General features: G+C 41.5%; 1 protein-coding gene across 1 annotated transcript; it reads right to left on the bottom strand.

The window, feature by feature from the left end:
• Nucleotides 1-5,391: 5,391 nt before the first annotated feature.
• Nucleotides 5,392-15,165, bottom strand: mrpl39 (mitochondrial ribosomal protein L39). The gene is made up of 10 exons (XM_036983082.1): nt 14,967-15,165; nt 14,281-14,487; nt 14,032-14,171; nt 10,611-10,710; nt 8,224-8,291; nt 7,015-7,127; nt 6,603-6,668; nt 6,315-6,468; nt 6,114-6,161; nt 5,392-5,551 (listed from the first exon to the last, which is right to left on the bottom strand). The coding sequence occupies exons 1-10, from the start codon at nt 15,001-15,003 to the stop codon at nt 5,462-5,464; spliced, it is 1,023 nt and encodes a 340-aa protein (XP_036838977.1). The 5' UTR covers nt 15,004-15,165; the 3' UTR covers nt 5,392-5,461.
• Between the last annotated feature and the right edge of the window lie 322 nt (nt 15,166-15,487).

Below are 15,487 nucleotides of genomic sequence, written 5' to 3'. Positions count from 1 at the left end.
AAACCTGATGGAGTCTGCAAAAGACCTGAGACTGGGACGGAGATTTGTCTTCCAACAAGACAATGATCCAAAACATAAAGCAAAATCTACAATGGAATGGTTCAAAAATAAACATATCCAGGTGTTAGAATGGCCAAGTCAAAGTCCAGATCTGAATCCAATCGAGAATCTGTGGAAAGAACTGAAAACTGCTGTTCACAAATGCTCTCCATCCAACCTCACTGAGCTCGAGCTGTTTTGCAAGGAGGAATGGGAAAAAATGTCAGTCTCTCGATGTGCAAAACTGATAGAGACATACCCCAAGTGACTTACAGCTGTAATCGCAGCAAAAGGTGGCGCTACAAAGTATTAACTTAAGGGGGCTGAATAATTTTGCACGCCCAATTTTTCAGTTTTTGATTTGTTAAAAAAGTTTTAAATATCCAATAAATGTCGTTCCACTTCATGATTGTGTCCCACTTGTTGTTGATTCTTCACAAAAAAATAGTTTTATATCTTTAAGTTTGAAGCCTGAAATTTGGCAAAAGGTTGCAAAGTTCAAGGGGGCCGAATACTTTCGCAAGGCACTGTATGCATAGGCCACATGTCTTACCAGAGGCTGCTGTTCTATCCTGCCGATAGAGTGCATAACCCACCAGTTGTATGTTCTTAAAGAAGTCGTTCAGCCACGGCTCGGTGAAAGATATTAGAAGATATTCGTTTTTAATGTCCCGTTGGTAGGATATACGTGCATTCAATTCATCCCATTGATTTTCCAGTGATTGATCGTTAGCTAGCAGGACGGAAGGCAAAGGCAGATTAGCCACTCGTCACCTGATCCTCACCCTGCACCCTGATCTTTTCCCGCAAAATCTCAATTTTCTTCTCCAGCGAATGACGGGGATCTGGGCCTGGTCGGGTGTCTGTAGTAGTATATCCCTCCCGTCCGACTCATTGACAAAGAACTCTTCGTCTAATTTGAGGTGAGTAATCTCAGTTCTGATGTCCAGAAGTTATTTTCTGTCATAAGAGACGGTAGCAACAACATTATGTACAAAACAAGTTACGAACTACTCTAAAAAAACAAACAAAATAGCATGGTTGGCTAAGAGCCGATAAGATGGCAGCCGTCCCCTCCGGCGCCATCATACACTTGTCAAACTCGGACAATGCTTTTGGATAGAGTGAGGAAAGGGTGCACACTGGTACCCTTGTCATTTGTTGAAATTGGCCCCTAATGAATGATGCAAATGATTTCAATATGAAGTCCTCCAAAGTAATTCACAATTGTTGGGTGGTTATCATTCTTTCTGCAGGGCAGTGGCGTGTATTCATGGATGCCAAGGGAATCCAGGCTTCCAATTTTTTACAAATAAAAAAAATCTATTCGCAAGAGGCTGAATGTATCTTACAGGAGAAAACAGAGCAAGCTAAACAGCGCCTCTCTGTCTCTATGTGTAGGCCAACTATCTGATGCGGTCGGGTCCAAACGAGTATGTTGTTGCCGTCCGTAGCATTGAAGGCAAGGGAAGCATCTGGCCTTCCTTGATTAAAACAAAAGTGTACAAAATGTGCCAATCAGCGTTGCGCTAAACTGAGCGAGCTCAACTGTGTGGCGCACAACAACAACAAAAAGTGTAAAAGGGAAGCCAGCTTGGATTTTGGCATCACTCCTATCAAAACCCATTGAGAGTATACTTAAAGTACATAACTTGAATTGTTGCATGTCGTTGTTGTCCTCCAGTGGCCAGCTAGCTAGCTAAAATTGTCCCTTTCCTTAATTAGCCATGGATGAAGATAGGGATTTGGACTTGTGGCTTTACATAATTCTCCTTACTGCCAATGATTGTAATGGTGATTCTGATCCAACCATTAAACCATACATTGTTGTGCCCCTGGCCTGAGAGGATGGGAAGTTCAACCTGTAGCTAGATGTAGAAGGCTAATGTTAACTAGCTAACGTTGGTCATGAATGGAAGTTAGGCTAGCGAGCAAGCATTAAAGCCAGGTAGACTAGAACAACAAAAAATAAAAGCATGTACTGTATGACAGAGTGATAGACCATTTTGTCAACATGAAAGAGAGGAAGATGGCATTTCTCTAGTAGGGTCAGTTAACATATTTTTCTAATTGTATGAACGAGCGGGCACACAGAGAAATCAGCACCATGGACAGCCACTTGGCTTACATTGATTGTACTAAATTGTTTTTGGTATATTTTAGTTGTCACTGTATTAGACTAAGCATAGGTGATTTGATGATGTTGAAATGTTGAAGTTGAAAAGGTGCTGGAAGAGTGGCGGCAGCTCCTGTTTTCTTTGCGACTTGCGGTAACTCTGTGGTTCTAAATCAATAGTTGTTCAGTGGTCCGAAAATGTTGGAAACATTAACCATGCAATTGTCTGTTACTACATGCAATATGCTGGACAGAGTTTGGTATCTGGTTTTGTGATAAAACAAAGGTGTGGTTTATTTATTCTGCCAACATTTTCTTATCGTCTCGGCCTTCAGGCCTATATATCACGGTCGCAAGACATGAATTAACAGGCTATAGTGCAAAATACGCAATTATCATCACACAAAGGTTGTGATATGGCTTTTAGGGGGGCTTCCACAGTGATTTTACCCACGCAGAACTACTGCCTTAGCGATCTCAGTTTTGAACTTTATTGTATGGTTGTGGAATAATCCATTGTGAGTGCTTCTTGTATAGGCTTATCTATATTTTACAAAAGCATGTAGGCCTATCCTACCGTTAGTTGATTAAAATATCGAATTGATAACGGATGACATAAACCAGGAAGAATCGACTTTTTGTGGACAATAACATTTAGGCTACATTTTGATGCATTTGTCTGGATAATATCCATGGAATACAGTAGTCTGGAATAATAATATACATGGAATATAGTAGTCTGGGATAATAATATCCATGGAATATAGTAGTCTGGAATAATAATATACATGGAATATAGTAGTCTGGGATAATAATATCCATGGAATATAGTAGTCTGGAATAATAATATCCATGGAATACAGTAGTCTGGAATAATAATATCCATGGAATACAGTAGTCTGGAATAATAATATCCATGGAATATAGTAGTCTGGAATAATAATATCCATGGAATATAGTAGTCTGGAATAATAATATCCATGGAATATAGTAGTCTGGAATAATAATATCCATGGAATATAGTAGTATGGAATAATAATATCCATGGAATATAGTAGTCTGGAATAATAATATCCATGGAATACAGTAGTCTGGAATAATAATATACATGGAATACAGTAGTCTGGAATAATAATATACATGGAATATAGTAGTCTGGAATAATAATATCCATGGAATATAGTAGTCAGGAATAATAATATCCATGGAATATAGTAGTCTGGAATAATAATATCCATGGAATACAGTAGTCTGGAATAATAATATCCATGGAATATAGTAGTCTGGAATAATAATATCCATGGAATATAGTAGTCTGGAATAATAATATCCATGGAATACAGTAGTCTGGAATAATAATATCCATGGAATATAGTAGTCTGGAATAATAATATCCATGGAATATAGTAGTCTGGAATAATAATATCCATGGAATAATAATATCCATGGAATACAGTAGTCTGGAATAATAATATACATGGAATATAGTAGTCTGGAATAATAATATCCATGGAATATAGTAGTCTGGAATAATAATATCCATGGAATAATAATATCCATGGAATACAGTAGTCTGGAATAATAATATCCATGGAATATAGTAGTCTGGAATAATAATATCCATGGAATAATAATATCCATGGAATACAGTAGTCTGGAATAATAATATACATGGAATATAGTAGTCTGGAATAATAATATCCATGGAATACAGTAGTCTGGAATAATAATATCCATGGAATATAGTAGTCTGGAATAATAATATCCATGGAATATAGTAGTCTGGAATAATAATATCCATGGAATACAGTAGTCTGGAATAATAATATCCATGGAATATAGTAGTCTGGAATAATAATATCCATGGAATATAGTAGTCTGGAATAATAATATCCATGGAATATAGTAGTCTGGAATAATAATATCCATGGAATATAGTAGTCTGGAATAATAATATCCATGGAATATAGTAGTCTGGAATAATAATATCCATGGAATATAGTAGTCTGGAATAATAATATCCATGGAATATAGTAGTCTGGAATAATAATATCCATGGAATATAGTAGTCTGGAATAATAATATCCATGGAATATAGTAGTCTGGAATAATAATATCCATGGAATATAGTAGTCTGGAATTCCAGGCACCGGTTCAAACATCTCAATTGGTGAGAGGTGGGACGGGGACTGTAATTTGTCCTTGGGTGTGTCGCTGGGTGTCGGGGTGGGGCTGGCTGTTAGAGCGGGGGCGACAGCTGTGCAATGGGCAAACTCTCGATCGGTCTCACAGCACCGTGTATATTAAAAATGTCCCATCACCATTGTTGAGACTCTAGACCAGGAGCATCATAGATCAAGATGAATTATGCAGCATCACATTTATGTACACATTGTTATGTTTCTTTGTATACTATATCACAGCTTCAGTTTGAGGAATATACTGTAACTTTTGACATGTACTGTAGGCCTACAGATACTGTATATGGTCACACTTTTCTTCGTCCCAAACGGAACCCTATTCCCTATATAGTGCACTACTTTTGACCAGAGCCCTATGCACCCTGGCCAAAAGTAGTGCACTAAATAGGGAGCCATTTGGGACATAGCCCATGTCCACTACTCTGATCTGGTAATCTGTGACAGCTCATGCCCACTTTTACACACACACACACACACACTCCTCAAACACCTGTCCCAAAGCGACATACACAACAGCTGCTCTGCCCCTGATGGCCGAGCAGCACACACCCGTCTTTGTGTGTTAGCAAACTGCTGACCACTCAACACATACCGTCAGCTGAGCAGTTAAAGGCCGGAGAAGGGTGTGTTAGTGTAAGGCTTTAACATGCTCGAGCATGGCACGGACCGCAGCTTTCATTCCACACAAAAGACAGATGGCTATATCACACACCACAGGTCATCAATTCATTTGACTTTGGGTTCAAATCCCCGGCAAGCATAAAATATTAAGGAAAAGTCAACTGTGCTGTTGTAACAGAGTCGGTTCTGTCCCTGTCCCTCACTGGGCACAAACCAGTTACGTTCTGCACAACAAATACTTTGATTCCGTATCAGCTTCCCCACCCCCAAACCCAACCTTAACCATTAGCGGGGGAAATGCAAAACTGACCCAAGTTCAGCAACTTCACTCTACACCACATCAGCTACACTGTCATAAACCAATAACCCATTTACATTTCAGCAAGCATTTAGTGTACAGAGGAGAGGGGACGATTTCCATGCGTTACACATTTATTCCCCAAATATTACAAAGACATATATAATGACAAGGTTATAGTCATGATCATTGTTGGGGAGGAGTCTGTTCAGGGGCAGAGGGCGGAGTCAATGTATCTGAAATGGCTTCATTGGTTGATCCTGTGGGCACCTCAACCTGTGGAGAGGGAGAGCCAATAGGATTAAACCGGCAGTAACACTAGAGAGTTATGAATAGATACTGATAGAGATTCTGAAAGGGATGTTTCACTTTTTAAAGGATCACTTTACTCAAAAATCCCCCCCATTTGTCAACTGTTGATATGGACCAAAACAATTGTGCAGGTCAGCAGTAAAAATTTGAGATACTGCAGAACCCCTTTCAGTAAAAATCTAAAAGTGAGATCAGAATGGGTTTTAACTCATTTTGACTTAACTAGGTGTTTTTGTTTCACCCAAACCACTCAAAATAATGTGGAGAGATGTAACCTGATCCTCACACCATTTGTAATGCTTTTGAACGCACCGCTAGCTGGTACAAACCATTTCCACTAGCATTGCTACATGCTCCAAAAATGCCAACCAGGAGATTCTGGATGCTATTAAAATAACCAGCTAACAAAAATAACAGTTCAGATGCAATGACAATACCCTAGCCATGTCGCATACAAGCTACAACTTAAAAAAAAAAAGAAAAGTAAACTTGGTCTTTAAAATTGTGAAGAGTAATATTTTCTTACCAGCTTCTCTGCCCTGCTCCTCAGTTTCCTCCATACAGTGTGGTGGGCCTACGGAAAGAGAACAGGAGAAGTGAATGAATGACTCAGTCAGTGGCACTCATCACTCACACACATTCTGACACTTAGTCACTGACACTCGAACACATCCAAAAGATGCTTCATACATTGACTGAAACATTTCCTGCATATTTGTGCGCGTACCTGCTGCTGGAGGGGCAGTGAGAGCCCCTGGGCCCGGCGGTGGAGACCCCACTTGCCCTCTCCTAGACGGTGGATGGCAGTGACCTCATACTGAGAGCACAGCCCTGTCCTCGCCACCAAGGGGCCCCCACTCAACAGAACATGGTCCCCACACCTAAGAGACAGATATGAGGTGAGACAAGAGTGTGTGTGTGTGCCATATACGTGTATGAAAACACAGCGAAGATGAGTGTCACTCAATAAGGATGTGAGTGAGTCATCTACCGCGGTACAGTTCCTGTAGCTCACCTGTAGAGGATCACTGTGCCTTTAGGACTTTGTGCCGACTTCTCCTCCACTTCCTCCTGCTTACACCTGCAAACAAACACAGGTACAGCTAGAACACTGGAAGAGAACACAAAACAGACTAAAATAAGTGAAAAAGTGCTTTGAAAACATGGAGGAGAAGGCATAGAAGGGAAAATATTGCAAGAAAAGAGAGGTTTCGAAACTGGCTTTGCCAATAGGCTTTCAGTCCAGAAAAATGCTAGGTTATAACCTGTTATAACAGCACGTAACAAGCTGCAACACCTTCTCAGTCCCCCGAAAGGGGGTATTGATGGCCAAATTCAATACCTTTCCATTATTTTGGTTTGTCTTGTATATTTTATCCCCCCCCAAAAATGATACAATTGAACAAGAGAGTATAGAAATAAAGTACCTGCTGTGAGAGAAGACCTCCAGGGCAACAGGGGGCGCCACCTCCAGAGGCTCCCAGGGCAGGTCCCGATGGATTAGCTGCTGAGCACCACGCGTCAGAGAGCGCAGGGACTCCTGGGACACACACACACTCTCAGGTCATTTCACTTTGCTGAACACGCATGCACAGTGGGGTCCGAAATTATTTACACCCTTGATAAAGATGAGCAACAATGACTGTATAAAATAAATGATTCAAATACAGAACTATATATATATATATATATATATTTTATACTAATACATTTATTAAAAAAAATTGGCATCCCTAAAGATTCTTATAAATAAAGTAGTCAAAGTTAAGTAATTGGTCCCATATTACTAGCACGCAATGACTTGTTGGATGCATTTGCAGTTCGTTTTGGTTGTGTTTCAGATTATTAAATTAAATGGTAAATAATTTTGTTTTGTCATTTTGGAGCCACTCTTTTTGAAAATGAAAATAAAATAATCCTGAATTAATCATAAATAATGATGATTGAGAAAGTTAGAGGATCAGAGATCATACCCCCCCAAGACATTCTAAACTCTGTTACTGGCAATGGTGAGAGGTTAGCTTGTCTTGGGGGGGGGTAGGATCTGAAACTCTAACTTTCTCACAAAAACACATGATTTACCATGCATGTCTCTATTGGGCAAAAATAATCTGAAACACAACCAAAACAAACTGCAAATGCATCCAACAAGTTTATAGAGTTACACGCTTGATGTAGTCAATACTAAACTTGACTACTTTATGTATCCAGGCTGTATCACATCCAGCCGTGTTTGCGAGTCCCATAGGGAGGTGCACAATAGGCCCAGCGTCGTCCGGGTTTGGCCTGGGGTAGGCTGTCATTGTAAATAAGAATTTGTTTTTAACTGACTTGCCTAGTTAAATGAAAGCTCACATTTTTTATTAGTTTTATTATACACATATACACAGTTGAAGTCAGAAGTTTACATACACCTACATGGGAGTCAATAAAAATCATTTTTTCAACAACTCCACAAATGTCTTGTTAACAAACTATAGTGTTGGCAAGTCGGTTAGGACATCTACTTTGTGCATATATATAATCTTTCTCAAGGCTGTCGATCATTTTGGAATCTCCTGGATAATAACAGAAGAACACACAGTTCCACACATACCAGAATATAACACACATACCAGAATATAACACACACTGACCTCTGAAGGGTTCCAGGCGTCTAACTGAGGATCCAGCACCACATCACAACAGAACGCTCCTGAAGTTACTGCAGAGAGAGAGATTACATACATTGTATGAATTATATACACTGTGTGTACAAAACCTTAGGAACACCACCCTAATATTGAGTTGCACCCCCCCCTTTTGCCCTCAGAGCCGCCTCAATTCGTCGGGGCATGGACTCTACAAGGTGTCAAAAGTGTTACACACGGATGCTGGTCCATGTTGACTCCAATGTGTCAAGCTGGTAGGATGTCCCTTTGGGTGGTGGACCATTCTTGATACACATGGGGAAACTGTTGAGCATGAAAAGCCCAGCAGCGTTGCAGTTCGTCATACCCCCATTTTAAATATTTTGTCTTTCCATTCACCCTAAATGACACACGTACACAATCCATGTCTCAATTGTCTCAAAGCTTAAAAATCCTTCTTCAACCCGTCTCCTCCCCTTCATCTACACCGATTGAAGTGGATTTAACAGATGACACCAATCAGGCATCATAGCTTTCACCAAGTCAGTCTACGTCATGGAGAGAGCAGGTGTTCATAATGTTTTGTACACTCAGTCTACATTGTATGTAAGTAATACATAGTGTTACCATCATCAATGTACATTTTGTTGTTTATCGATGAGGCATTTTTTCTTTTTAATCATTGTTTTCTTTAATTACATCTATCGACCAAAGACTACACAACACAACAGCAGTAGTGTACATGATTATTTTGACTATTATTATTATTACTACTGAAATTAACTTCATTATCCTTTTTGCATGGCATATTTACTGAAATGCTGTACAGTACCACTATCTACAAATTGAATTTTATGCCAACAAAACAATCTGAATTTGAAAGAGATAGCGAGAGAGCGAAAAAGTTTTAAAAAGCTAGCGATAGAACGAGCGAGCGTCAGTAAGAGCTGGTGCATTCGGAAAGTGTTCAGACCTCTTGACCTTTTCATTATTTTGTTAAGTTACAGCCTTGTTTTAAAATTGATTTGTTTTTCCCCCTCATCAATCTACACACAATATTCCATAATGACATAGCAAAAACAGATTTTCATACATTTTTGCAAATGTATATAAAAATACAAAACTGAAGTCCAGGTTCTGGCTGGGCCACTCAAGGACATTCAGAGACTTGTCCCGAAGCCACTCCTGCGTTGTCTTGGCTGTGTGCTTAGGGTCGTTGTCCTATTGGAAGGTGAACCTCCACCCCAGTCTGAAGTCCTGAGCGCTCTGGAGCAGGTTTTCATCAAGGATCTCTCTGTACTTTGATCCATTCATCTTTGCCTCAATCCTGACTAGTCTCCCAGTCCCTGCCGCTGAAAAACATCCCCACAGCCTGATGCTGCCACCACCATGCTTCACAGGAGAGATGGTGTCGGGTTTCCTCCAGACGTGACACATTCAGTCTTGGTTTCAATTTTGGTTTAATCAGACCAGAGAATCTTGTTTCTCATGGTCTGAGAGTCCTTTAGGTGCCTTTTGGCAAACTCCAAGTGGGCTGTCATGTGCCTTTTACTGAGGGGTGGCTTAAGGCCGCAGTCCTTCTGGAAGTTTCTCCCATCTCCACAGAAGCATTACAAGCATTTCGCTACACCTGCAATAACATCTGCTAAACATGTGTATGTGAAAAATAAAATGTGATTTTATTTTTGAAGCTCTGTCAGAGTGACCATCGCCTTCCTGACCAAGGCCCTTCTCCCCCGATTGCTCAGTTTAGCCAGCTCTAGGAAGAGTCTTGGTGGTTCCAAACTTCTTCCATTTAAGAATGATGGAGGCCACTGTGTTCTTGGGGACCTTCAATGCTACAGATTTGTTTTGGTATCCTTCCCCAGATCTGTGCCTCAACACAATCCTGTCTCGGAGCTCTACTGACAATTCCGTCAACCTCATGGCTTGGTTTTTGCTCTGACATGCATTGTCAACTGTGGGACCTTAGACAGGTGTGTGCCTTTCCAAATCATGTCCAATCAATTAAATTTACCACAGGTGGACTCCAATCAAGTTGTAGAAACATCTCAAGGATGATCAATGGAAACACGATGCACCTGAGCTCAATTTGGCATCTCATAGCAAGGGGTCTTAATATTTATGTAAATAAGGTATTTCAGTGTTTTCGCTTTGTCATTATGCCGTGTTATGTGTAGATTATTCTAATCATTTTTTAGAAAAAAGCTGTAACATAACGAAATGTGGAACTAGTCAAGGTGTCTGAATACTTTCCGAATGCACTGAATATTCATTGTATCTAGGATTCAGTTCCAATCTGTTGACTAGATGCTAGTCATTTCTTGATGTTGTTTTTTATTTTTATGAAAATGGTAGGGAAAACATGGGTATGAGTGTTTCCTGGCTTATACCTAGCACCTCTGGGAGTCTGAGCAGTTCCACAGAAAAGTCTTCTTTAAAGGCATCCTGAAGGACCTGGCCAAGGAGGGCTGCACACGACCGCCAGTATGCCTAGGGAGGGAGAGAGAGGCCACACACACACACACAAACCAACAGCCAATTACCACAGTCACAGTCTGAGACCAGTCAGTCACCACCACCAGAAAACCACCACTTTGGGGGCAAATATGTCTGGTGTCAAAAGTTTGGCCTATAGGGTATCAATGGCCCTGTACACTACAGTCTATATGTACACTGCAGAAATGTTTCTTACCTAGATACAGTATCTCTTAACATTACAATGCAATGACTTGACATCTTCAAAAGGTAAATTCTCTCAGTGCACTGGCAAATCATTTTGCTTACTTTAACCTAAAAAAAAGGCTTGAAACAAGTCAGAATATCTTAAAACAAGACCAATTACCTTGATGCATTTTCTGGGTGAGTGAGATCAACTCAAAACAAGTATATATATATATATATTTAGTTTTTCTACTTCAATACATTTGCTGTTCAGGAGTCTTATGGCTTGGGGGTAGAGGCCGTTTAGAAGCCTCTTGACCTAAGGTCCCTCAGTCGAGTAGTGAATTTCAAACACAGATTCAACAGCAAAGACCAGGGAGTTTTTCAATACTTTAACAGGCAAGTCAGTTATTTACAATGACAGCCTAGGAACATTGGGTTAACTGTCGTGTTCAGAGGCAGAACGACAGATTTTTTTTTTTTTTACCCTGTCAGCTCGGGGATTCGATCTAGCAACCTTTCGGTTACTGACCCAACGCTCTAACCACTAGACAACCTGTATATTCCTTTGTGCATGAAGAAATAATTACTTAAACTTTGGATGGTGTATCAATACAGCCAGTCACTACAAAGATACAGGTGTCCTTCCTAACTCAGTTGCCGGAGAGGAAGGAAACCGCTCAGGGATTTCACAATGAGGCCAATGGTTATTTTAGAACAGGTACAGAGTTTAATGGCTGTGATGGGAGAAAACTGAGTATGGATCAACAACATTGTAGTTACTCCTCTATACCCACCTAAGTGACAGAGTGAAAAGAAGGAAGATTTTGAATATTTTTTATTCTGTACAAACAAGCATCCTGTTTGCAATAAGGCACTAAAGCAAAAAATGAGGCATTTTTTCAAAACATTTTCTCCTGAATACAAATAGTTATGTTTGTGGTAAATCCAACGCATCACTGAGTACCACTCTCTTTTAAAGCATGGTGGTGGCTGCATCATGTTATGGATATGCTCATCATCGGCAAGGACAAGGGAGGTTTGTTTTAGGATAAAAAGAAACGGAATAGAGCCAAGTATAGACAAAATCCCAGAGAAAAACCTGGTTCAGTCTGCTTTCCAACAGACACTCCGAGATGAATTCACCTTTAAGTAGGACAATAACCTAAAACACAAGTCCAAATATACACTGGAGTTGTTAACCAAGGCGACATTGAATGTTCCTGAGTGGCCTATTTAAGAGTTTTGACTTAAATTGGCTTGAAATCTGTGGCAAGACTTAAAAATGGCTGTTTAGCAATGATCAACAACCAACTTGACAGAGCTTGAAGAGTTAAAGAATACATGGGCAAATATTGTACAATCAAGGTGTGCAAAGTTCTTAGAGACTTACCCAAAAAGGTCAACATTCACAAGGCCGCAGGGCCAGACGGATTACCAGGACGTGTACTACGAGCATGCGCTGACCAACTGGCTGACCAAAGTGTCTTCACTGACATTTTCAACCCCTCCCTGTCTGAGTCTGTTTCAAGCAAACCACCATAGTCCATGTGCCCAAGAACACCAAGGTAACCTGCCTAAATGACTACCGACCTGTAGCACTCACATCTGTAGCCAAATGCTTTGAAAGGCTGGTCATGGCTCACATCAACACCATTATCACAGAAACCCTAGACCCACTCCAATTTGCATACCGCCCCAACAGATCCACAGATAATGCAATCGAGATTGCACTCCACACTGCCCTTTCCCACCTGGACAAAAGGAACACCTATGTAAGAATGATATTCATTGACTACAGCTCAGCGTTCAACACCACAGTGCCCTCAAAGCTCATCACTAAGCTAAGGACCCTGGGACTAAACACCTCCGTCTACAACTGGTGGTAAGGGTAGGTAACAACACATCCTCCACGCTGATCCTCAACACAGGGGCCCCTCAGGTGTGCGTACTCAGTCCCCTCCTGCACTCCCTGTTCACTCATGACTGCACGGCCAGGCACAACTCCAACACCATCATTACATTTGACACAACAGTGGAAGGCCTGATCAACGACAAAGACGAGACAGCCTATAGGGAGGAGGTCTGAGACCTGGCCGTGTGGTGCTAGGACAACAACCTCTCCCTCAACGTAACCAAGACTAAGGAGATGATTGTGGACTACAGGAAAAGGAGCACGTCCCCATTCTCATCGATGGGGCTGTAGTGGAGCAGGTTGAGAGCGTCAAGTTCCTTGGTGTCCACATCACCAACAAACTGACATGGTCCAAGCACACCAGGCAGCTGTGAAGAGGGCATGACAAAAACCTATTCCCCCTCAGGAGACTGAAAGGATTTGGCATGGGTCCTCAGATCCTCAAAAGCTTCTACAGCTGCACCATCGAGAGCATCCTGACTGGTTGCATCACTGCCTGGTATGGCAACTGCTCGTCCTCTGACCGCAAGGTGGAGGGTAGTGCGAACAGCCCAAGTACATCACTGGGGCCAAACTTCCTGCCATCCAGGACCTCAATACCAGGCAGTGTCAGAGGAAGGCCCTAAAATTTGCCAAAGCCTCCAGCCACCCTAGTCAGAAACTATTCTCTCTGCTACCGCACGGCAAGCGGTACCGGAGCACCAAGTCTAGGTCCAAGAGGCTTCTAAACAGCTTCTACCCCCAAGCCATAAGACTCCTGAACAGCTAACTAAATGGCTTCCCAGACTATTTGCAATGCTGCTCTTCCCCTTTTGCACCGCTGCTACTCTCTGTTGTTATCATCTATGCATAGTCACTTTAATAACTCTACCATCATGTACATATTACCTCAACTAACCGGTGCCCCCACACATTGACCCTGTACCGGTACCCCCTTGCATATAGTCCCGCTATTGTTATTTTACTGCTGCTCTTTAATAACTTGTTACTTCCGTTTCTTATTATTATCTGTATTTTTTTAAACTGCATTGTTGGTTAGGGGCTTGTAAGTAAGCACTTCACTGTAAGGTCTACACCGGTTGTATTCGGCGCATGTGACTAATACGATTTCATTTAACCGTTTGTGGGGGAAATGCTAAACTAATCCAACATCAGCATCTAAGTGCAACTTCACCCTACACCGGTGCTATATAATTCAGTGCATGTATACCTATATCTGTGGTGCTGTGTTGTACCTGGTTGACCAGCAGTGGGTCTGTGTCTTTGAAGGCGAGCAGGGAGAGGGAGCAGGATTGGGTGAGGGGCTGGTGCAGGGACCAGGGCTTTCCATCTACTAAGGCCAGGGCAGAGCTGGTTACATACCACTCTGTCAAGTCTAAGAGAGAGAGAGATTTAATATGATTCATACTATAGAATTTTTCTGACTGCCTTGACAAAATCAATGTGGCACACAGACAAACCACAGGTATTGTCCCTGTACTCACGGCGTGCACAGCTGTGTGGTGTGGACAGTCCCTTGTTCATGACGAGCAGGGTGCCCTGCAGACCGGGTATTTGCAAGGTCACCTCGATCTTCTCTGTGCGTGGGTACAGGGAACGCTGGCGAGCCTGCTCCCGGGAAAACACCGCGCTGCGCCGACCACGCTCCTCAGCAGCCGAGAGACGCACAGACGCAGCACTGGATGCCAACCCTGAGTCAATGAATTCATGGTGAGTACATGATAAGACAATACACTATGAATAATACACATTTCCTACGCCAAAACTAGTTTGAAGATTCAAGATTTAATGGAATTTGCCATTCGTTGGTCATCATTGGAATAGTGTTATTGAAAATCGATTCCCGAAAAAATTATCTTGAACAAATGTTAACTTTACGTAATGGGCACTACAACTGCAGTGCCGGAGCCACAAAGCAAGAACATGGCAACTGATTTTCACAATCCAACATCCTATACACAAATTAGCGATGCAGAAACCCAGATGAGCGATACTGTCTCTCACTGTCATAGTTTACATCATGAACATTTGTTGATGGTGTCATGATCTAATACTGTACGTAGCAACCACCCAAGGTCATTTTGTATACAGTGAAGCTAGCTAATTAGCATTCTTAACTAGCCCATGTTATACGAGTGGCAGCGGTTGTGTGGTCAGATGTTGTACTTACGGCGCTGTAGAAGTTGACATACGGTACGACACGCCATTGTTGCTTTTGGCGATGAATCTCTGGTACTGGTTTAACAGTAGGGCACCAATGCCGGGCTAAATTATGTGTATTTTACACTGCTATTTTCTATAGAGTTCGTTTGGACGCCATGCCTGTCTGAAGAGCAACGTTGATTTCGGTCCGGGTAGAATCAATTGTTGGGGTGTTGAATTGTTCCCACATAAACGCTTGAGAGGACATTATGTTCCAAAACAGACAGCAGGTGTAGTTGTACTATGTTTCAGTAAAGCATGAACAATATTATTGATAGTTTTGTCTGTTCAGAGATGTGGCTTACTGACCAACCAGAATGTTATTGTTGACATCTGACGTTTCCAGCCTGGACAGTAGCTAGTGGTCACTATTGTATTTAAATATACAATATCCCCATGATATGGCAGGCCCTATAAAATACAAACTCATAAACGTCTCTTTCATTTCATAATTTTTTTGGAGTCAGTGGTGGGATAACAATTGCACGG

This window comes from Oncorhynchus mykiss, chromosome 7 (genome assembly GCF_013265735.2).
Source record: "Oncorhynchus mykiss isolate Arlee chromosome 7, USDA_OmykA_1.1, whole genome shotgun sequence".
Taxonomy (NCBI): domain Eukaryota; kingdom Metazoa; phylum Chordata; class Actinopteri; order Salmoniformes; family Salmonidae; genus Oncorhynchus; species Oncorhynchus mykiss.
Note: the sequence above shows the minus strand (reverse complement) of the source record. Positions and strands in the feature narration are given on the sequence as shown.